Here is a 20,785-nt window from a genome sequence, read left to right on the forward strand (position 1 = left end):
AAGCAATTTGAGAACAGGATGCCATAAACCAACCCTTTACGTCCAAAATAAGTCTCCCAAAAAGGTATTTTGGTATTATTCAACTGGTATTACTACTACTACTACTTTTTGTGGTATTACTACTACTACTACTACTTTTTGTGGTATTACTACTACAACTACTACTACTACTACTACTTTTTGTGGTATTACTACTACTACTACTACTACTACTACTTTTTGTGGTATTACTACTACTACTACTACTACTTTTTGTGGTATTATTACTACTACTACTACTACTACTACTACTTTTGATGGTACTACTACTACTACTACTACTACTACTACTACTTTTGGTGGTATTACTACTACTACTACTACTACTACTTTTGGTGGTACTACTACTACTACTACTACTACTACTTTTGGTGGTACTACTACTACTACTACTACTACTAGTTCTGGTGGTACTACTACTACTACTTCCTTAACGGCCCAGATTATTTGGAACCTCTTGCGGGGTTGGTCAGGTCGGGTTTTTGGCCAAAGTTTTTCACTAACTTGCTAGGCAGGCCTAACATTCGACTGAAGATGACAGAAATTTGCAATTCAGTCAGAATGCTGGCGACAACTTGCCCACTCTTCATGAAGGATACTGTGTAATCTATAATGTCCACAAACTAATGCTGGCAGATGGGACTCACATTGATACCTTCCTTGTCTTGCAGGTAAAATATGAGGGTGATAGTTTATAGCTGGTTTGAGATTTTAGCACAGGCCCCACCATACCCTTTCCAACCACAGATATTTATTGTATTGCTTTCGGCATGCACTGTACTATGGCCAAATAAATATTGAATCAAAATTGTTTTGTCTCACGTGATAGGATCTTTCATCACATAGGTATGGGAATCACAAAATACAGGGACTTTGTAAACGATGCTATAGACTCAGAGTATGCCTTGGAATTTATGCCAGTGCTCTCTCCAGTGTTCCACATGACACATCTTGATGTTGTAGAATTGTGCTTCGAGCATAATCTGCACTCCTCCTTTGTTATGAAAAAGGTGCTGGAAGTGCTGCTTATTTGGGATTAGCGTTTTCTCTTTTCTTGAATGTCCCTTTAAACTTCAGCATCTCCTGGTTCCTTAATGGTTAAGGCGGCGGGCTTGGGATCCTAAGGTCCTGAGTTTGAATACCGTTCAGCTGTTAAATTTATATCAGGTGGGGTTGACTCAGGCCATCATCCTTCCGAGGTCGGCGAAATGAGTACCAACTCATTGGGTCCTTTCTCAAGGGGTTTGGTGGCAGCATTTGCACTCCGACCGCCGTAAAAACACCTCATTCCGTAGCCCACGCAGTGGTGTGTGTCGGAATTGTGCTGAAGAGTCGTCCAAGGACACAGCGACGTGCTGAACCAGCGTATGCTCCCATATACAGTGCATTCAGAAAGTATTCAGACCACTTCACCTTTTTCAAATTTTGTTACGTTGCAGCCTTCTAAAAAAAAATACTTCTGCTGAAATCGGTTAAATTCATTTTTCCCTCATCAATCTGCACTCAATACCCCATAATGACAAAGAGAAAACAGGATTTTAGAAAGATTTGCAAATTTATTAAAAAGAAAAAACTGAAATATCACATTGACACAAGTATTCAGACCCTGGGTCAAAAAATATATATACCTTCTGGTTTGAGCACTGCTTGATGACCCTTTTCAGCCCTGATTATTTTCCCTAGGTTTTGACTTTTGTACTCCAAGACAACTTTTTCCAACACATTCCATTCAGTACATCTATCTTTCATAGGTAAGCTCTTGTACTTGAGCTTGCTGGAAGGTTATGTGTGTCAGCCCTTATTTATAAAGATCCTACACTATTTTTCACACATTACAGTTGTCGTCAATGTTTGATTGTTTCCTTTTATTGGAAGACCCTTTCAGGTCATGGCATAGAACATGTGGCCACACATTCCACGACAAGGAACGTTAAACTCTATCTCTTTTATTACATCATAAGTGCAACTGTGAATGGTTAACTTGTATCAGACAATAAATAACTTTTTACCATTGCATTCAAATTCAAGGGAAAATAAATAACTATTTCAATTAAATACTTGTTTCATTGTATGCAAAGCAATTAAAACATGCCAAACATGTGGAGTTCATAAAGATAAAAATAGACATTTTATTTTAAAATTAATGTCATATAATCTGAAATAGAAATTTGCTAAAACTTAGTACTTGAAAGATAATTCGGATTTCAGATATTCTGCATAGATGGCAATTTTCATGAATGTATTTGCATAATTTTAATACTTTTAATTTTACATCCTGCCCAGGATTAATCCTTACGATTAGAACACAGAAAATGTGATGTGAAATCAAATGTTCTGTGTTATATAAGAAAAACCAATATGAAAATTACGGCAACCTATCGTACTAAAATACACAATTTGGTGTCTTCTGTCTGTCTGACCGAGGTACATTCGGTCATTACTTATTCAATCTCAACCAAATTTCACATTAGGACTAAGGGTCACATGATGGGGGTTGTAGCATCTTCATTTGCCCCTATCTTCAAGGGGATTTTCCACCTTGGGCAAAATCCATGTAAGGTGTATAAATAGCTTATCATGGCATTTTTCCAAGGCCACTTTTAATAACAAAAGTAATAATACTCATGATAATCTATATAATAATAGCGTAAGGACTCGACTTTGTTATCCCTTTTACGCCGCACCCAGTGACCCGATGCCCACGGCACTAATGGATTTACGATCTACGAACCGCGCTCTTTGTTTATCACGTACAGACATACTCGAAAAATCTGAATTAGCCGACGTCGGGGCCCAAAAGCATCCGATTAACTGCCGATACGACGCCATCTTACGACGCCATCGTATTGGCGTCTGCTGGGCGAAGGCGAAGCAAGCCGTCCGCTGATTGGACAGGCGAAGGCGAAAGCAAGCCGTCCACCGAGTGGACAATCCAGAGCATGCATTTGTGCCGGTGTCGGCGATCGTTGTCCATATACGCACACTTCATTCTCATCTTTCTTCCTAACTCTTACTCGGACAAGCAAATCCCCTATGCCATCCATAATGGTACACTCTATCCATACACCACATCCTCCCTTCCGTGGATGTTCCACGGGTTTCGGCTAGTAGTAAAATATTAATGTTATTACAAAACAATATTAATACTCATAATATCTCCCACTCCCCAAGGGGTTTCTCTTCCTTGAACAAATGCCGTGGTTAACGTGTATAAATAGCTCATCATGCCGTTTTTGTGGGAGCAATGGTTCCTACCAGAAGGAAAAATATTACAAACCACAAACACGTATTTTAAACAGTGCCTATTGCTGTTTAACACGAAACTGAAAGGGAAGAAACCCGACATTAGTGAGGCATTCTATGCTTATCGCATCCACCACAGATCGGAGCTGAGCCTAGATCTACTGTAATCTATATACCCCAGAGAGGATAACAACATGACCCTTCCTAGCACTCACGTTGGGATTGGGTGGACTATTTTTTTTTTTCATTCATTTTTGTCCATTATCACTTTCAATAGCTGCAGACTACGTACATAAAAAACAGGTCAAGAGTAAAGCAAACAATAAGGTCAAAAAAGGCACTGTAGCCTATTAAATTGAATTTATTTTCTTGAAAATGTAGAACCTGTAAGAACAAATTAGACTCTTATGGGTTCTCTCCATTTGTGGGTTTTAAAGGATGGAAGTCAGTCATGCCAGGACCTAAAGTATCCACCTTTTCAGGATCAGGTTTTGAGGACCGAATTGTGACATTTTCCTCTACCGAGCCTCAAACTCAAACGAGCCTCTAATTGTCTGGGCCCCATCCAGCTCCAGACTAGATGACCCTGTCCAGCTCCAGACTAGATGGCCCTATTCTCAAATTTCCTAATGCACCCCAACCCCCAATGCTTTGTTGCATGGAACATGCTTTTTAATACAGGATGGTCTCCTTCTCTCCTATCTAAGCTCAGTTTGCATCTCTTCTGTTCATCTGGAGCTTAGTTTTTTTTTTGTTTTTTTTAGCGAGATGGCAACTTTACAGATTTTCGCTTTGGCGCAGAGCTCTGTGTCCTAGTGAGGTTTAAAATACCTTCCTCTTTACCAGTGAAGGTGCAGTATTTATTCTATTCGGCACATATACTGGCTGCTTGGTGTGCCCACATAGGCTTAAGGTCTCAGCCTTGAAAGGGTCTGTGTCTCTTGACAATTTTGCAATGGTTCACTGTCATTGTTGGGCATTTTTGAGTTATAGCCAGCCCATATATCCCCTCCCCCTCCTTTGGGGACCTTGGTCTCTGGCTGCTTGTCAGAAGTCTCTGATGACAGTTTGGGGAGTTGTGCCAAGAAGGTAAAGGGCCCAAGCCTTACCAGAAGATAAATGCTTTCACCTTGTACATTGTGATATGATGTTTGCTAAAGCCCAGCATGGATGGCAGAGCATCGCTTCCTCCTCATGACTCTTATGTTTGCTCTTTGCTTATTCGAGTTCCTTCTGATGATTCCAATACAGCAAGTGGTCTTTCATTTGACAAGTGTCCTCACCTCCATAACCTTCCAGCTGGGGTTTGAATTTCGTCATTTCAAAGTGGTTCCATCTTCTAGCTCTTGCTTGTACATGTCTTCTCTTTCAACTAGTGGTTGAATTATTACCCCCATATTCATCAAGGAAATGAATAAGAAATAAATTAATGTTATTGAAAAAGTAATGTGTTCTATTTAGTCATCCAAAACAAAACTCCTCTGTTCTAGCAAAATGAGTTTGAGAGTTGTACTTTGTAGCTGAATTAAGTCAAAAAGGGTGGGCAATTATGTAACGATACCCTGGAAAGGCTAAAACTTCCTGCCATAATCTACGGGGGCCCTGCATCAGTGACATAGCCACACCTCACGACTGATGCAAAGGATGGAATTTGTAATTTAATAAAAGTGAACTAGTAGTACTGCATATGTAGCCTAAAGGCACCTCCATGAACCATAGTGTGTAGTCACTATAAAATAAATAATCAAGGTATAATAGCAATACTGCATCATGGATGTGTATTTCTTTACTGAGCGTTTCCTTTGCATAACAGCAAAGTAAAGAAACAAAAAAGCAACTAATATGAGATTCAAGCATATAAATAAACAAGTACAGCGTACAATAGTATTTACAAGTAATAATTTTCTCAAAAGTGGAATTAATTTTGGCAGAAGCTCAGGATATGTTAAAGTTGTGTGCGCCAGCCCAACCCTACCAGAGCAACTTAATGAATTGGTCCTCACCTACTCATGCCTAGTCACTAATCTACAAAACAATGAATCACTGCCGAAACCACTTCCTGCCACAGTTGCACCATGGCCGGCCTTTATTAGACGTTTGCACAATAACCCACATTCCGGGGTGTCGTAAGGGGGGTTAAGGGTGCTTGTGAACAACTAAAGGTAAACATGAAATAAAACACTTAAAGGCATGTGACATGACAGCTATTTATGGGTTACTTTCCCAAATGATAAGGAGTTTTGTATGTGGACATGTGCAAATAACATTGTGGTAATGTATTAATGAAAATAAATATTAAACAAAACAGGGGCTGACAGGATGGCCTCGAGGCACGTACACTCGCCTCGAAGCTGTCAAGCCTGGGTTCGAATCTAGGCCCAGCTATAAACTGTCAACCAAGGCAGTGGTTCATCAATGTGTGTGCTGTCCCTCGGATGGACGTTAAACTGGCGTCCCATCTGCCGGCATTAGTTGGTGGACATTAAAGATCCTATAGTGTCCGTGAAGAATAGGCAAGCCATCACCGTCACCTTGAAAAAAATCCAAATTCCCACCCTAACGTCAGGCCAGCTAGTTCATGAAAGTCTTGGGCCAAGCTTTCCCTGGCCAATCCCACAAGAATGTGGGAATTGTGGCCATTAAGGAAGAAATTTAATACAAAACATCTTACTGACCATAGTTTCTTAAAAATAAAAACATAAAAATAAAAGGAGGAAGGACAGACTGTAGGTGACCAGCTTCGGTGGTGTCATGGTTAGGTCCTCTCCGAGTCTGAGGCTGGCGGCTCGAACCCCAGGCAGGCCATACCAAAAACTTCTAAAATGGTGTTGCTTTCTTGCTTGACGCTCGGCATTTAAAAAGGATAGAGCACGGAAAAACAGCCATAGGTTGGTAATAATAAAAGCACAGGCTTTGATGGGGCCTAAAGCCCCTACAATTAATTTCCTTGCCATGGAACTCATATTATTATTGTGAAGCACATGACCCAGGACCCCTTGAGATGTTTAAAAAGGAAGCAAACTTTCTACACACTGCAAGTCTGCATCTTAATCAAAGAACCTTGAACATGCTCAATGTCTCAATGTTATTGCCATAATGGTCTTTTAGGGTTTGGTTATCTTAAAGCAAAGAAACAAAAATAATATTATAGATCGGGAGAATACAGTTGATGGTTGAAAATGTAATCTGATGCCGGTTCAAAAATTGAAGCAATAACGAAATCATGTGTTAAGGTACATTGTGATGCAAAATAAAATAAAAGTTTTATGTGACCGCAATTGTGATCTTCAACACCAGTAATTGCAGGGTATCTCTAAATAGTGCAGATCAAGAAAGTAGACCTGTGGGATGAATCCTAAGTGCACTGTGAAATGTTTTGATCCTATTCAATTTTCTTGAAAATGTAGAACCTGTAAGAACAAATTAGACTCTTATGGGTTCTCTCCATTTGTGGGTTTTAAAGGATGGAAGTCAGTGATGCCAGGACCTAAAGTATCCACTTTTTCAGGATCAGGTTTTGAGGACCGAATTGTGACATTTTCCTCTACCGAGCCTCAAACTCAAACTCAAACGAGCCTCTAATTGTCTGGGCCCCATCCAGCTCCAGACTCCAGACTAGATGATAGATACATTTTGATTGCCACACCAAGTAAGTAATAATAATTTTTTTAAACCACGACAGGAAAAATCGAATAAAATGTTTATAGTCATTACCTCCACCACCGAAAGTTGGCGGAGGTTATGCTTTCACACCTGTCTGTCTGTAAAAAGGATAACTAAAAAAGTTGAGGATGTATTCGGACTAAACTTGGTGGAGATGTAGTGTATGTGACAAGGACGAAATGATTAGATTTTGGTGAAGATATTGATTCGAATCCGGATACTAGAATTTATCAAGTGATTCTTCAACATTGGGAGATCGGGCCAAAAACGATATATAGCAGGATGTCTCAAAAAGTTATGGATGGATTTGGACAAAACTTGGTGGATGAGTTGGTTAGGCAACAAGAACAAGCCGATTAGATTTTGGTTCAGGTCTGAATCCAGATCCGGCCTATTGGGATACAAAACGTAAACTGTTCAGCCTGGAGGAGGTATGCTCTCTACCGAGTGCCGGTCTAGTTGTTATTTGATTAGCATGTCATGTGGTGCAGCTCCTTCTTTGGTATACAAAACTACAGTATGGTGCAGGAGTCTCTTCATTGCAAGCATGCATGTTGCATTGGTATCCATTTCCAGGATCCCTTGGGATTCAGTGACTGATGTATTAATACAATGGGAAAGACAGTCGGACCTCTCCCTGCTCTGTTGATGGAGTTGTGTGCAGTGGAGGGCGGCTCTGCCAAAAGCATGGTCTGATAAGCGACTGCAGGGTTCACAGAGCAGGACAATGGGATTGCCCTCAGGGTGCACCTGTAGCTAGGGCTAGCCAGGCATTAACTCAAATGCTCATGGATAGGTATCTTCCCTGGAAAATGAATGGGGTCAAAAGGCTAGGAAATTGTGGCACAGGTATGTGAGAGAAAGGGTGGAAAAAAAGAGAAAGAGATTTCTTCAATCAGCAGTAAACAAAGACATGATTGGGGCAGCTCAGGGTTGGGCAATCCCCCAGACGATAAGCCCTTAAGGGTGCGGATGCTGTCCTTGAAAAAGTTGATAGTTTTTGATCTTTTGAAAGCATAGATTACTTACTTTGGTTGAGAGACCAAACTTATATGGCTTCATTTGGTGGTGACAGCCACCAAGATTTGTGGTTCAATACATAGCAGTAGAAACATCATTTTCAGATTTTCAATAAGACTCGTTTTCCAATGGACACAGTTATTGGAGAGAAAGCAAAATATGAGAAAGGAGTAAAGAAAGAGAATAAAGGCAAATATAATAATAAACTTCTTCCAAATATCTACCGTGGAGGAAACCCCTCTTGATATGCCATTTTTGTTACAGCTGCGGAGGCGAAATGGTTAGAGCGCCGCTCTTAGTCTGGGAAGTCGGCGGTTCAAGTCATAATCGAAGACTTTTAAAATGGTATGTGCTTTCCTTGCTTGATGCTCAGCTTTAAAAAAAAAAAAAGAGGAAAGATCACAGATAAAAAGCATAAGTTGGCAATCATTGCGCATGCTTGATGGGCCTCCTGCATTGCTGCTCCTTGGAAGGGCAGTCATATTTATTTTCCAGCCAAATAAGTAGTCCAAGCTCAAACAGGACCCAAATCATTAAGGCCTCTCCAACAAAATCTCCATCTTAGCTTTGTCTGCAAACAAAGATCACCACCCACAAGTGTGATAATGTAATGGTATCAACGTGGAGCCTTGTTAATAAACGATGGTCCTATCGCTATCCGATATTCCAACCCTTAACGAGAGAGCGCAAAATCATGCAGCAGACAAGAGGATGACAAGGCAGGCCGCCGGTCCAGCTGCTACTGCCAAGCGCTTAGAAGATGAAAGCATTCTTAAAATGGAAATGTCAAATGCCAATGCGAAACCGGTACTTTGGAAGTGCTCATTCAAAAGAAAGAGCAAATTGACTATTAAAAAACTTCAGAAAACTATAATTTAAAAAAAGGCATTTCACTGCCAATTATCACTAAATGATGAGGTTGTCACCTCTTTGTACTTCAACCATAAGAACTTGTAGTTGCAGACTGCTTGCGATTAGAATCCATCTAAATTTCGTTGATAAAATTCACCGATCGCTGAAATAAAATCGCAAATCTCTCATTCCCAACAAAAAGCCACTGAAAGAATGTGATTAAGGAGGGGCAGAAAGAGAAGTGGTGCAGACTTGGGAGAGAAGAAACTTGGAAAGTGGCCAGGATGCTGACAAATCCCAGAACACGACCACGCCACCACCGAGTCAAAACAAGGTGAGGTCGGTGCAGGGTCTGCGCTTGTGTTGACTCATGGAATCCGGTCACAAACGGGCAGAGACTTGTGGAACAACTCCAAATAAAGGTGGAGGAGGAAAAGAATGTCTCCAATGCACAAATTCACCCTCCCCTGCCCCCGACACCCCACAGCTGCACTTTGCACATTGGGCACAAAGCCATGGTGCAAACTACAATATTAAACCCATTGAAAGTAAAAACGAGGGGAGAATTCCCCCTTTTCCTATAGTGAACTCAGCTTATAAGATTATTAATCTAGGACAAAGGATTCATACCTTTTACCTTCCGAATCTTTGAAAAACGCTCCTCTGATGAAAAGCCACTCACTTCCATTGAACATGATAATGTTGGTATCGAAAGGCTTGGTGGTCGAGTGGGGAAATCATTTTTGCAATGCCCCCACTATTGTACGTTCCATGCCATGGTTGCTCAGTCAAACTTCAAGCCGAGTCAGCTGATTTGTAAAAATATGAGCCAAACCTAAAGGTGTATATTAGCCACCTGGCCCTGTCTAATGGGTCATGGGATGTGATGATGATATTACTACCATCATAAATAATCTACTATTTTAGTCACTAAGTACTGGTATATCAGCAACAATTGTAATCCATCATCGTTTGTCGTCATTGATGAGACAACAACATTGAACACCTGGCCCAATTAATCTGTTACTGCAGTCATGGTGCCAACACACAACAGATGAAGGTCTCACTAACAAGGAACTGCAGACAGCACAAACATTGAAACTATCAATTAGAATAGACTATCAGACACCACACATAGCACAAGGATACTGTGACTTCCACACATTGATACAATACTACTTGTGGAGGGGGAACACCGGACACGTCACTCATGCGTCACAACACCCACGTTTTTATTTCTATAAGGGAGAAATGAGCTTCAACATATAAAATAAGTCATCAACCTTCCAAAATCACCCTTGGTATCAAAGGTGTTGGACAATATCATTTCCACTGAGTGTATGCCTACAACCTATATGCACCATCTTGGAAGTTGATTTTGTATAACATCTCTAATAATGTTGTGTAACAGCTTCAGGACCCTCACAGGAGCTCCATTAAAATAGCGCGCGCACACGCACACACACACACACAATCACCTTCATAGGAGCTCCAACAAAAGCACAACTGCAGCACATCCATATAAACCACCTCCGTATAAACCACCTCCGTATAAACCACCTCCGTATAAACCACCTCCGTATAAACCCCTCCATGTAAAGCACCTCCATGTAAAGCACCTCCAAGTAAAGCACCTCCAAGTAAAGCCCCTCCAAGTAAAGCCCCCTCCAAGTAAAGCCCCTCCAAGTAAAGCCCCTCCAAGTAAAGCCCCTCCATGTAAAGCACCTCCAAGTAAAGCACCTCCAAGTAAAGCCCCTCCATGTAAAGCACCTCCAAGTAAAGCACCTCCAAGTAAAGCACCTCCAAGTAAAGCCCCTCCAAGTAAAGCCCCTCCATGTAAAGCACCTCCATGTAAAGCCCCTCCATGTAAAGCACCTCCAAGTAAAGCCCCTCCATGTAAAGCACCTCCAAGTAATGCACCTCCAAGTAAAGCACCTCCAAGTAAAGCACCTCCAAGTAAAGCCCCTCCATGTAAACCCCTCCATGTAAACCCCTCCATGTAAAGCACCTCCAAGTAAAGCACCTCCAAGTAAAGCCCCTCCAAGTAAAGCCCCTCCATGTAAACCCCTCCATGTAAAGCACCTCCAAGTAAAGCACCTCCAAGTAAAGCACCTCCAAGTAAAGCCCCTCCATGTAAAGCCCCTCCATGTAACCCCCTCCATGTAAACCCCTCCATGTAAACCCCTCCATGTAAAGCACCTCCAAGTAAAGCCCCTCCATGTAAACCCCTCCATGTAAAGCACCTCCAAGTAAAGCCCCTCCATGTAAAGCACCTCCAAGTAAAGCACCTCCAAGTAAAGCCCTTCCATGTAAAGCACATCCATGTAAAGCCCCTGCCCCTCCATGTAAAGCCCCTCCATGTAAAGCCCTTCCATGTAAAGCACATCCATGTAAAGCCCCTGCCCCTCCATGTAAAGCCCCTCCATGTAAAGCCCCTCCATGTAAAGCACCTCCAAGTAAAGCCCCTGCCCCTCCATGTAAAGCCCCTCCATGTAAAGCACCTCCAAGTAAAGCCCCTCCATGTAAAGCACCTCCAAGTAAAGCCCTTCCATGTAAAGCACATCCATGTAAAGCCCCTGCCCCTCCATGTAAAGCACCTCCAAGTAAAGCCCCTCCATGTAAAGCACCTCCAAGTAAAGCCCCTCCATGTAAAGCACCTCCAAGTAAAGCCCCTCCATGTAAACCCCTCCATGTAAACCCCTCCATGTAAAGCACCTCCAAGTAAAGCACCTCCAAGTAAAGCCCCTCCATGTAAACCCCTCCATGTAAAGCACCTCCAAGTAAAGCCCCTCCATGTAAAGCACCTCCAAGTAAAGCACCTCCAAGTAAAGCCCTTCCATGTAAAGCACATCCATGTAAAGCACCTCCAAGTAAAGCCCCTCCATGTAAAGCACCTCCAAGTAAAGCCCCTCCATGTAAAGCACCTCCAAGTAAAGCCCCTCCATGTAAACCCCTCCATGTAAACCCCTCCATGTAAAGCACCTCCAAGTAAAGCACCTCCAAGTAAAGCCCCTCCATGTAAAGCACCTCCAAGTAAAGCCCCTCCATGTAAAGCACCTCCAAGTAAAGCACCTCCAAGTAAAGCCCTTCCATGTAAAGCACATCCATGTAAAGCCCCTGCCCCTCCATGTAAAGCCCCTCCATGTAAAGCCCTTCCATGTAAAGCACATCCATGTAAAGCCTCTGCCCCTCCATGTAAAGCCCCTCCATGTAAAGCCCCTCCAAGTAAAGCCCCTCCATGTAAAGCACCTCCAAGTAAAGCCCTTCCATGTAAAGCACATCCATGTAAAGCCCCTGCCCCTCCATGTAAAGCACCTCCAAGTAAAGCACCTCCAAGTAAAGCACCTCCAAGTAAAGCACCTCCAAGTAAAGCCCCTCCAAGGTTTTGTACACTCGCACATTCAATCCCTTACCTCCAGCATCGGTCTCGAAACAAGAGCAACTAGACGAAGCAGCTTGAATGATGAGCGAGGGGCGGAGGAACAGTTCGGGTTTGGGTGCGTTATAGAGTTCGAATGAACGGGTGAGAGGAGTGGATGTGAATTGATTGCGGGGGGTGGGGTTGCGGGTGGGGGTAACGGATCAAATCGAGTCGGGAACGAGAGTAAACCCAACAGACAAGGCGCGCTCGCCAGAAAGAGGGACTAATACAAGCCTGAGATTGCGGGAGTTCTTTAACGGGGGTGAGGAGTGAAAAGGGAAGGGGGGGGGGGGGTGAAAGGGGCGGGAGTAAGACATTCCGAGAGGCGGGAGGGTCGGACTGCAGGAAAAAGAGAATGGGGAGGGGTTGGTTGAGGGGCGTGGCTTCAGTAAAGTGCACTGAATGAAGGGCGGGGCAGAAACGGGCCGAGACAATGGGATTGGAGAACGTGGGGAATGTGGCTGAAGGGGGTGAAAAGTGTTGAAATCACAATTATTATTCTTAACCTCCACTCTAGTCTACTTCATTGCTCTTTTACACATGAAATCTTTCTGGTTTGGGATTTAATTATCTAACATATAAAGCCTTTTCTAAACAATGACTCACTCACTCACTCACTCACTCATTCACTCAATCACCAAAAACCACTAAAAAAAATCACAACAAAATTTGCTAAAATTAAAGTTTGGGTAGAAAGCTGAAACTTTGCATAGGCCTACTGTGTACAACTCGATACAATTACTGATGCAATTACTATAGCTGTTAACCTTTCAATAAAGATTTCATTGTCATCACTAATTCTTGATTTACATGAATTAGCCAACTTAGCTTCTTGCAGAATGCATGTACAATTGGCTTTAAAAATAGATGAAGGAGACCAGACTTTAGATATTAGAAATGAAGCAATTACAGTGATTCCGACGTCTATGTGTCTAATCTAGGATGTGCATAAGTATTGATGTGTTTTAAATATTGATAATTACTAAGTAACAATAGTAATTTTAAATTTATCAATTACTTAGGAATGATAACACACTTTAAACTAGAATGCCATTCAGTAGAGAGCATATCTCCAGGTGAACAGTTTACGTTTTGTATCCCAGAGTAGACCAGAAAATCACAACACAGAATCACATTTAATCAAAATCATCCGTCCACAACTTTTTGAGATATCCTGCTATGTATCGATTTTGGCCCCGTCTCCCAATGGTGAAGAATCACTTTAAAAATTCTACTAGCCGGATCCGAATCCAGATCTTCACCAAAATCTAATCATTTCGTCCGTGCCACATGCCAAATTTTGTCCGAATCCGTCCACAACTTTTTGAGATATCTTGTTTGCAGACAGACAAACAAACAGACAGACAAACAGACAGACAGGGGTGAAAACATAACCTCCATCCACCTTCGGTGGCGGAGGTAATAATGCAGATTTAATTATATTGCATTTTGGGTCACATGACTTCTGTTTTTTTTGGTCATTGTTGATTGAGTTAATTTTTTATTGTTATGGTGAGGGCCGCAGTCATGGACTATGATAGTCCTCATCGAGGCCAGGCCTTAAATACAATAACTACATTGATAAATGTGAGGAAAGAGAAATAAAAGAGCAAGAACATAAATAGTAAGGGCATTTTATGAGATATTTCACAAATCTGTTAACTAAATTGTTACCAAAACATTTCTTCACCAATATGTTTGTAAAGGTGTGTAATAACATGTGTTAAAATGTTGAAGTTCAACTCCCGTGGGAAACCCAGAAAAAAAGCTGTTGAATTCGGGTACCGAAAAATTATTTTCGAGAATTTTTATTTTTTTAAATCGGCCCTTAAGTAACTTATGAGGGGTCAAATAAGGGTTTTTCATGATTCTGAGTTGATTGTTAACATTTATATTTTCACTTTTACATTTACACACAAAGTAGCTTTTATTTCACATACATATATAATACTCAAGAGTTATTTCTCATTCACAATGTCAGAAGTTTCAACAGTCATTGTCTATGTCTTCTTCAGACTCAACAACATCATGACTGCAGTTTCTGCATGTAATGCCATTACAGACTCCACAGGCCGAGATGCACGTGACCCCATTCTTCTTGCAGCTGCATCGCCGGTTGCTGCAATCTCCATGACAATTACAGCTCGTGAACTGCAATAGCTCCTCAGGAGCCGTGGGGTCCAGTGTTGGAACTGGCTCATACCCATGCATACCCATGCTCATACCCATGTAAATGGAATAATCTTTACTTCAGTTCCTCTCAGGATCTTAGCTTTGTCGAGTGCCTTCAACTTCACCTGGGGGAAAGCTGCTGTTGTCTGTGGATCTGGCAAAGGTGGTGCCGGAGAGGTGACTTCGATCCAACCCATTGAGTGAAAGGGAGTGTTTCCGTGAATAGAGACAATGTTTAAATCTATATTGTCTCCAACAAACTGAGTGACTGCATTGTTTGTTTCCCCAACCTCCATAAAGACCACCTGATCATTACTTGACAATTCACTTTCACTGGCTGGCACTTTGGCTGTCATCACTGATTGATCCTCAAGCGCAGCATCAACCGCAACCTCATCATTGATCTGTTCATCGGTTTCCTCCACAATGGTGTCAAGAGTGCCAGAAGTATCTGGAACATCATCTCCACTCCTACTATTAAGGAAGCAGTATTTGTAGTTTTGTGTCTCCGTGTAAGACTCAGTGTATCCCAGCCGGTGGAACTTGTTGAGCATCCATTTTGACCCAAATCTATGATCAAGTTGTATGGCAAGCCCCATTTGGTGTGGCAATACTCCAGACCGAGGTCGACAGGCCTTAATAAAATTCTGCCCCCAAACGGCAACTCTTTCGTCTGTCTTGACAATCGGTCTCAAGAACATCTGAAGGCTTGCAGGAACAAGTGTCAGCTGACTATCGATGTCAGTCATACTGTGTGTGGTGGGGTATGACTTTGGACCTAAATCAATCAAGGCAATATCATTGGATATGAACTTGAGTGCCGTCTTTATGATCTGAGTCTTCTCATCTCCATGGTCAAGATTAGCATGATGCCCTCGCAGAATATTGTCGGTGCCATCTTTGAGACAGAGTACATCTGCCCTTCTTTCCTGTGTTGTGAAATACAAGGTGTCTTCGTATTTCTCTAGAAGTTTTATCTTTAGCCAATGCTTTGAATAAGAAAGGCTCTTCTCTGGTGACTGATCAAACTCCTGCAGCTTTTCATGGACTTGGTCCATGTTCATTACCCCATGCTCTAATTCTGAGTCTAACCATTCGCAGAATTCAATAAAAACTGCCTCTCGCTCCTCATCAATACTCCTCTGTCCTCTCTTCCTTTTTCCTTCCTCATCAGTCTTGGACAAACTGTCACCTCTCGCAAACATAAGTTTGCATCGCAAATGGTACAGTGTTTCTTCTGCTACCAAGTCGTTGATCCCTTCCAGGCGTCCAGTGACTTCAGTGCCCCAGTCATCCCCGCGACTCCGTGCTGTCTTCAGCAAGCTTGCCTTCAGTGTATCTGCAGTCAGATTATCTGGCACTCTGTATTTCTTTCTAGCTTGTGCTGGATTATTTTTGTAGAGCTGGGCTGGTTGGTTGCAAAGAATGCATACATCCTTATACAGGAGGTCAACTGACTGTGATCTTCTAGAACTGCAGCCAGTTGATGAACTGAACTCACAAGTAGTGCGTCTTCTCTTCAACTTTGATGACTCTTTCTCTGCCTTTGATGCTTGAGCTGACTTATTGGTGGTTGCAACAAAGTTGTTGTACAGATCATTTTTACACTTCTGGTGGTACCTCAGTTTTCCTTCCTTTTGAGCCTCCTTCATACGTTCCACAACAGTAACATTTTCGACAGTTTCTGCTTGTTTCAATAAAGTTGAGTATCCCTTTGGAGTTGCCTGTATGAGCCTTTCAGCTGGTGTATCCGAGCGTGCACAGATGAAGCAATTGAGCACAGGTGGAGTAACGTCTTCATCCATATTGCTGGACTCCATGTCCTGCAAAGTAGAAAATGAGATATATTTAGAAATTATTTTTCCACAAAGGAGTGTCTGTGGTGAAATATAAATGTTAACAATCAACTCAGAATCATGAAAAACCCTTATTTGACCCCTCATAAGTTACTTAAGGGCCGATTAAAAAAAAAAAAATTCTCGAAAATAATTTTTCGGTACCCAAATTCAACAGCTTTTTTTCTGGGTTTCCCACGGGAGTTGACCTTCAACATTTTAACACATGTTATTACACACCTTTAGAAACATATTGGTGAAGAAATTTTTTGGTAACAATTTAGTTAACAGATTTTCATATGTTTCCCTTACTAAAAGGTGAGGAGTGAAAATGAGTTAGAAAGGTATGTGATGTTTGTTTGTAAGAAAGAGATTGAAGCTAGCCCGGTAACTATAGTTAGAGTGAGACAGAAAGTAAGACCAGCAATCCTGACACGGAGAGTGTAACATGGTTCCGGGCACCACTTTAACGCTCCTAAGTCAGAACGGTGGTACTACCCTGAGCGGTTGCTGTCTACAACCTACTACTTAGAAAAGCAGTCCAACCAGATGGGTGTTTTTTAGGAGACACCATCTCCTTACTGGATGGCCGTTGACTCACTATGGGAGCTCCTCCGCCCTTTAACAGGTATTACTTTTAATTCTTCAGGTGTCACAGTCACCCTCCCCACTGGTAGCCAGTGAGCATAGCCAGTTTAATCGCTGACGACCCGACCATGTGGCAGGTAGCACTGCACACACACACACGAGTGTTACCAGTCGCAGTCAAGAAAGAGACTGACCTGACTCAAAAGAGACGAAAAAGAGAAAAGAAAGACTGACAACATTTTTAGTTTGTCTTTTAGCTTGTATATCATTGTAAACTCGTGCTCTTAATTATATAAAACTGTTTCACAATCCGCATCATCTAATATATAAAGCTTATATTTATTATGTCTGCACCGAGGATTCACCCAAGTAGTTGCTTGCAGTGAGTAAGCATATGCCCCACTGGTATGTATTATATATACTCAGAGGCAAAAGTTAGTGTGACATGGAATTTTTTCATTGGTAATCTTGTGAATGAATTTTGGGATTTGAACCAGAGAAAGAGTGTGTTAAAATGGTCAAAGAAACGCAACCAAGCAGTTGTTGTTCGAATTGCATGAAATTTGCAAGAAGCATGACATATTCGAGAAAAATGGCCAGCAATGTTCACTTTAAAAGGCCAGACAACCAGACGCTTATCATTTCCACTCAATGCAGTCTTAAGAAGTGCAGAAGTCAGAAAAACACCTCCATTCATCGTTCTGGAATAAGTTCGACATGCCACGCCTCGGGGAAAATGACAGATGGAGAGCTATAGGTATGCTTCGGTCTGGTACCTCGCAGCGTGATGTTGCTCGTCGATTCAACATCCATAGAAACACCATTTGGCACAGCTTCACCGAGCTGACGGTAGGACACGTGTCTACAGGTGCACAGGTGAACGTTACATCAGGCCATGTGTTCTGGAAGGGGATCGTTTTGGAGGTGGGGGCGTTATGATCTGGGGTGGGATAACAGCTGCAGCAAGAACGCCAATGATTGTGATTGAGGGGAACTTGAATGCTGCGAGGTACCGAGACGAGATTTTGCAAATGGCCGCTTTACCGTTTTTGCAACAGAACGGCCCTAGAGTGACGTTTCAACACGATAATGCCAGACCACACGTTGCTCGAGTTGTACAGCAGTATCTTAATCTGAACAATGTTAATGTGTTACCCTGGCCTGCAAGATCCCCTGATTTGTCACCCATTGAACATGTCTGGGATGAAATGGAGCGACGTTTACGACGTCATCCAAATCCTCCAAAATCGCTGCAGGAACTCCACCAAATCCTTCCTCGGATATGGAATGATCTTCCCAAGGACTTTCATCGACGTTTAGTGGCCTCAATGAGGCGAAGGTGCCAGGCCTGCATCAATGCACAAGGTGGACACACTCGCTACTGACTGTGTGAACTTGCTTGTGAACCCCCTCTTGTGTTGTGGCTCATTTGCATATGCCAGGTGCACTGTTCTTATGGACTGTTGATCGTTACCATACCTTGAAACATTTGTCTTTCCATGTAATAACATTTCATTCGCGGCAGTAAAAGTTTAACACTGATTCTGTTTGTTGTTTGTGTGTCACAATAACTTTTGCCTTTGAGTATATATATATATATATAAAGCTCTTCCTATCCACTAACTCACTCATTCATACTATATACAGACTCACTGGTATAAATGTTTAGTACCTTCTAGGTGAGGTAGAAAGCTAAGATTTTGCATACTGATGCAACCTGAAGCCAATATTCCAGGAAAAATCACAAAACAGTCAGAAAATTCCGTAAATGGAAATATGCACGAATAAAATTCAGCCTGTGCAGACTTTGTCTGCTCACTGCAAGTCACGTGACGCAACACAATGGAGCTTCCACTGAAACTGGTTGCTAGGAAATGGTAACAAGCACCTCTTACACCTCTTATTTTATAACTGTTGTCATATTTACAATAAAATTTACTAAAGCTGCAAACATTTACATCAAGATATCCTCCGATCTCATACATCAGTATGAATTGGGCACGTAATAATGATTTTATTTTGACCGAAACTGATCAAGAATTGCCCTTCTTGCTAATTAGTAATTAGATAACACTGCCCTTTCCTGAACATACAAGGCAGACAATTTTGTTTAACAAGAGTATCGTATTTTACGAACGTGTTCATGCAGACAGAATGGATTCAAGACTTCTGACGCCTTACATACAGGGTGTTTCAAAGTGGGGGGAGGGGAGGAAGTGGAAAAAGTGGAAAAGGGTGTTTTAAAGAAACGTGGACCATTTAAGTGTCTTATTGTAGAAAAATTACAAAAGGTAGCAAGTTCAGTGATAGATTGATGGAAAAATACCCCATGCCATTTTCAAATAACTCATCATAATGCTTGTAATTGGCATGATCAATGTGTGCTCCACCTCTGTTCAAACAGGCTTTGATCCTGACTCTAAAATTCTCCACAACTCGTCTAAAAGTGGCTGGGGTGGTTGCCTGACTATAGTCCTCCACCTCCTGCTTCAGGACAGTCAGGGTTCGAAGTGTGTTGGTGTAAAATTGACCTTTGGTAACACTCCAAAAGGAAAAATTCAATGGATTCAAATCCGGCCTGTGGGGCGCTCACTCATACGCTGTGCCCAGGCTGATGACACGATTTCCAAACAGCTGGTGGAGCAAAGTCGATGGGTTCACCTGTAATGCGTGGTGGGGCACCATCCTGCATGAACCATGCAAGTCTGAGTTGGTGTGGAGACAGTAGTTGAGCGATATCAGCATGGAATCAGTGTCAGACCTCGTCCGTTTACTGTTATAATGCGCGCCGTTGACTGTCACTGTCTTACCATTGGCGTCCTCGAACCAATACGGTCCCAGTAGACTACATCTGGCATTCGATGCACAGAAACAAGTGGACTTGGGGCCCTTGAGAGACGTCTGACACCTCCTCAGGAGGCTCAGCACCCCAGAAGTTGTTGTTGTGATTGTTGATCGCCCCATTCAAATGGAGGTGTGCTTCAACACTGAACCACAAGGAGTTGATCCAATTTGGGCACCTTCCCATTCGGTTACTGAACCAATCACACATTGTTACTCGTCTTGCCATGTCATTCATAGTCAGTTTATGTGTTACAGATATGATGTTGGGCTTGAGCTTGAGTTCAGAAGTGAGAATGCGCGCCGCACAGATGAGGCTGAGATCGCCAGTTCTCGGGAACGCCGCCGTTGGGATTTCTTGGTATTTTCGATTGCAGAATCTCTCACAAGATCAATGTTTTATTGGTCCTTGCTAACACCTGGTGTTCGGCGACCACTGTCTTCATTTTGATTTTTTACGCTTCCATGTGCTTGGAAGTGCACCACAAACCGCTGAATGATCCCATTGGATGGTCCATTATGGGTGTGAACATTGTAATACCGACATGACAGTATCCTCGGCACACCTGCATGGAGGACTTTGTCTTGAACCACAAAGTCACGATTTCCACTTTTTGTTCCACTGTGAACACCATAGTAGACATAGGGTCCGACTGACTACTTTGTAGAAATGGCGTACCACCATAATTTGCAAAGGAGAAGAGTCTAGCATTAGAAATGACAGAATATCAGGCTGCTCAAATAGTCCACTTTTTTTGAAACACCCTGTTCATCCCAATTAATCTTGTATCAGTCGGGTCGATTCATCAATTACAAATCATTCTGTTATGACTGAAGGTGTTGAGAAATGGCAAATTAACGATTTAGCAATCTGTAGAACTTTTATTCAAAATGGAGAGGAATGGAACACTTCACATGGAATGATACAATTAACAAAACGAAAAATAGCTTCGGTCTGCTACCGGACTTGTAGCCTATGGTGGTTCATGCAACAGGCCAATGTTTCTTCAAATTGTTAATCAAAATGTGTATCCATCAATGATCTCTCTGACTCTCTTGAAAATCCTCTCTATCTCTTTGCTGATGACTCTACTCTCTGTCGCTCCATTCT

General features: G+C 42.2%; 1 protein-coding gene across 1 annotated transcript in view; it reads right to left on the reverse strand.

The window, feature by feature from the left end:
* LOC137433809 (catenin delta-2) overlaps positions 1-12,509 on the reverse strand; it is a 145,659-nt gene extending 133,150 nt beyond the window's left edge. Inside the window, exon 1 of the mRNA XM_068126189.2 lies at positions 12,231-12,509. Within this exon, the coding sequence (XP_067982290.2) occupies positions 12,231-12,239 (9 nt within the window). The 5' untranslated portion in view covers positions 12,240-12,509. The remainder of the gene's footprint in view (positions 1-12,230) is intronic.
* Positions 12,510-20,785: the final 8,276 nt, after the last annotated feature.

This window comes from Myxine glutinosa, chromosome 1 (assembly GCF_964187855.1).
Source record: "Myxine glutinosa chromosome 1, kmMyxGlut1.1, whole genome shotgun sequence".
Taxonomy (NCBI): domain Eukaryota; kingdom Metazoa; phylum Chordata; class Myxini; order Myxiniformes; family Myxinidae; genus Myxine; species Myxine glutinosa.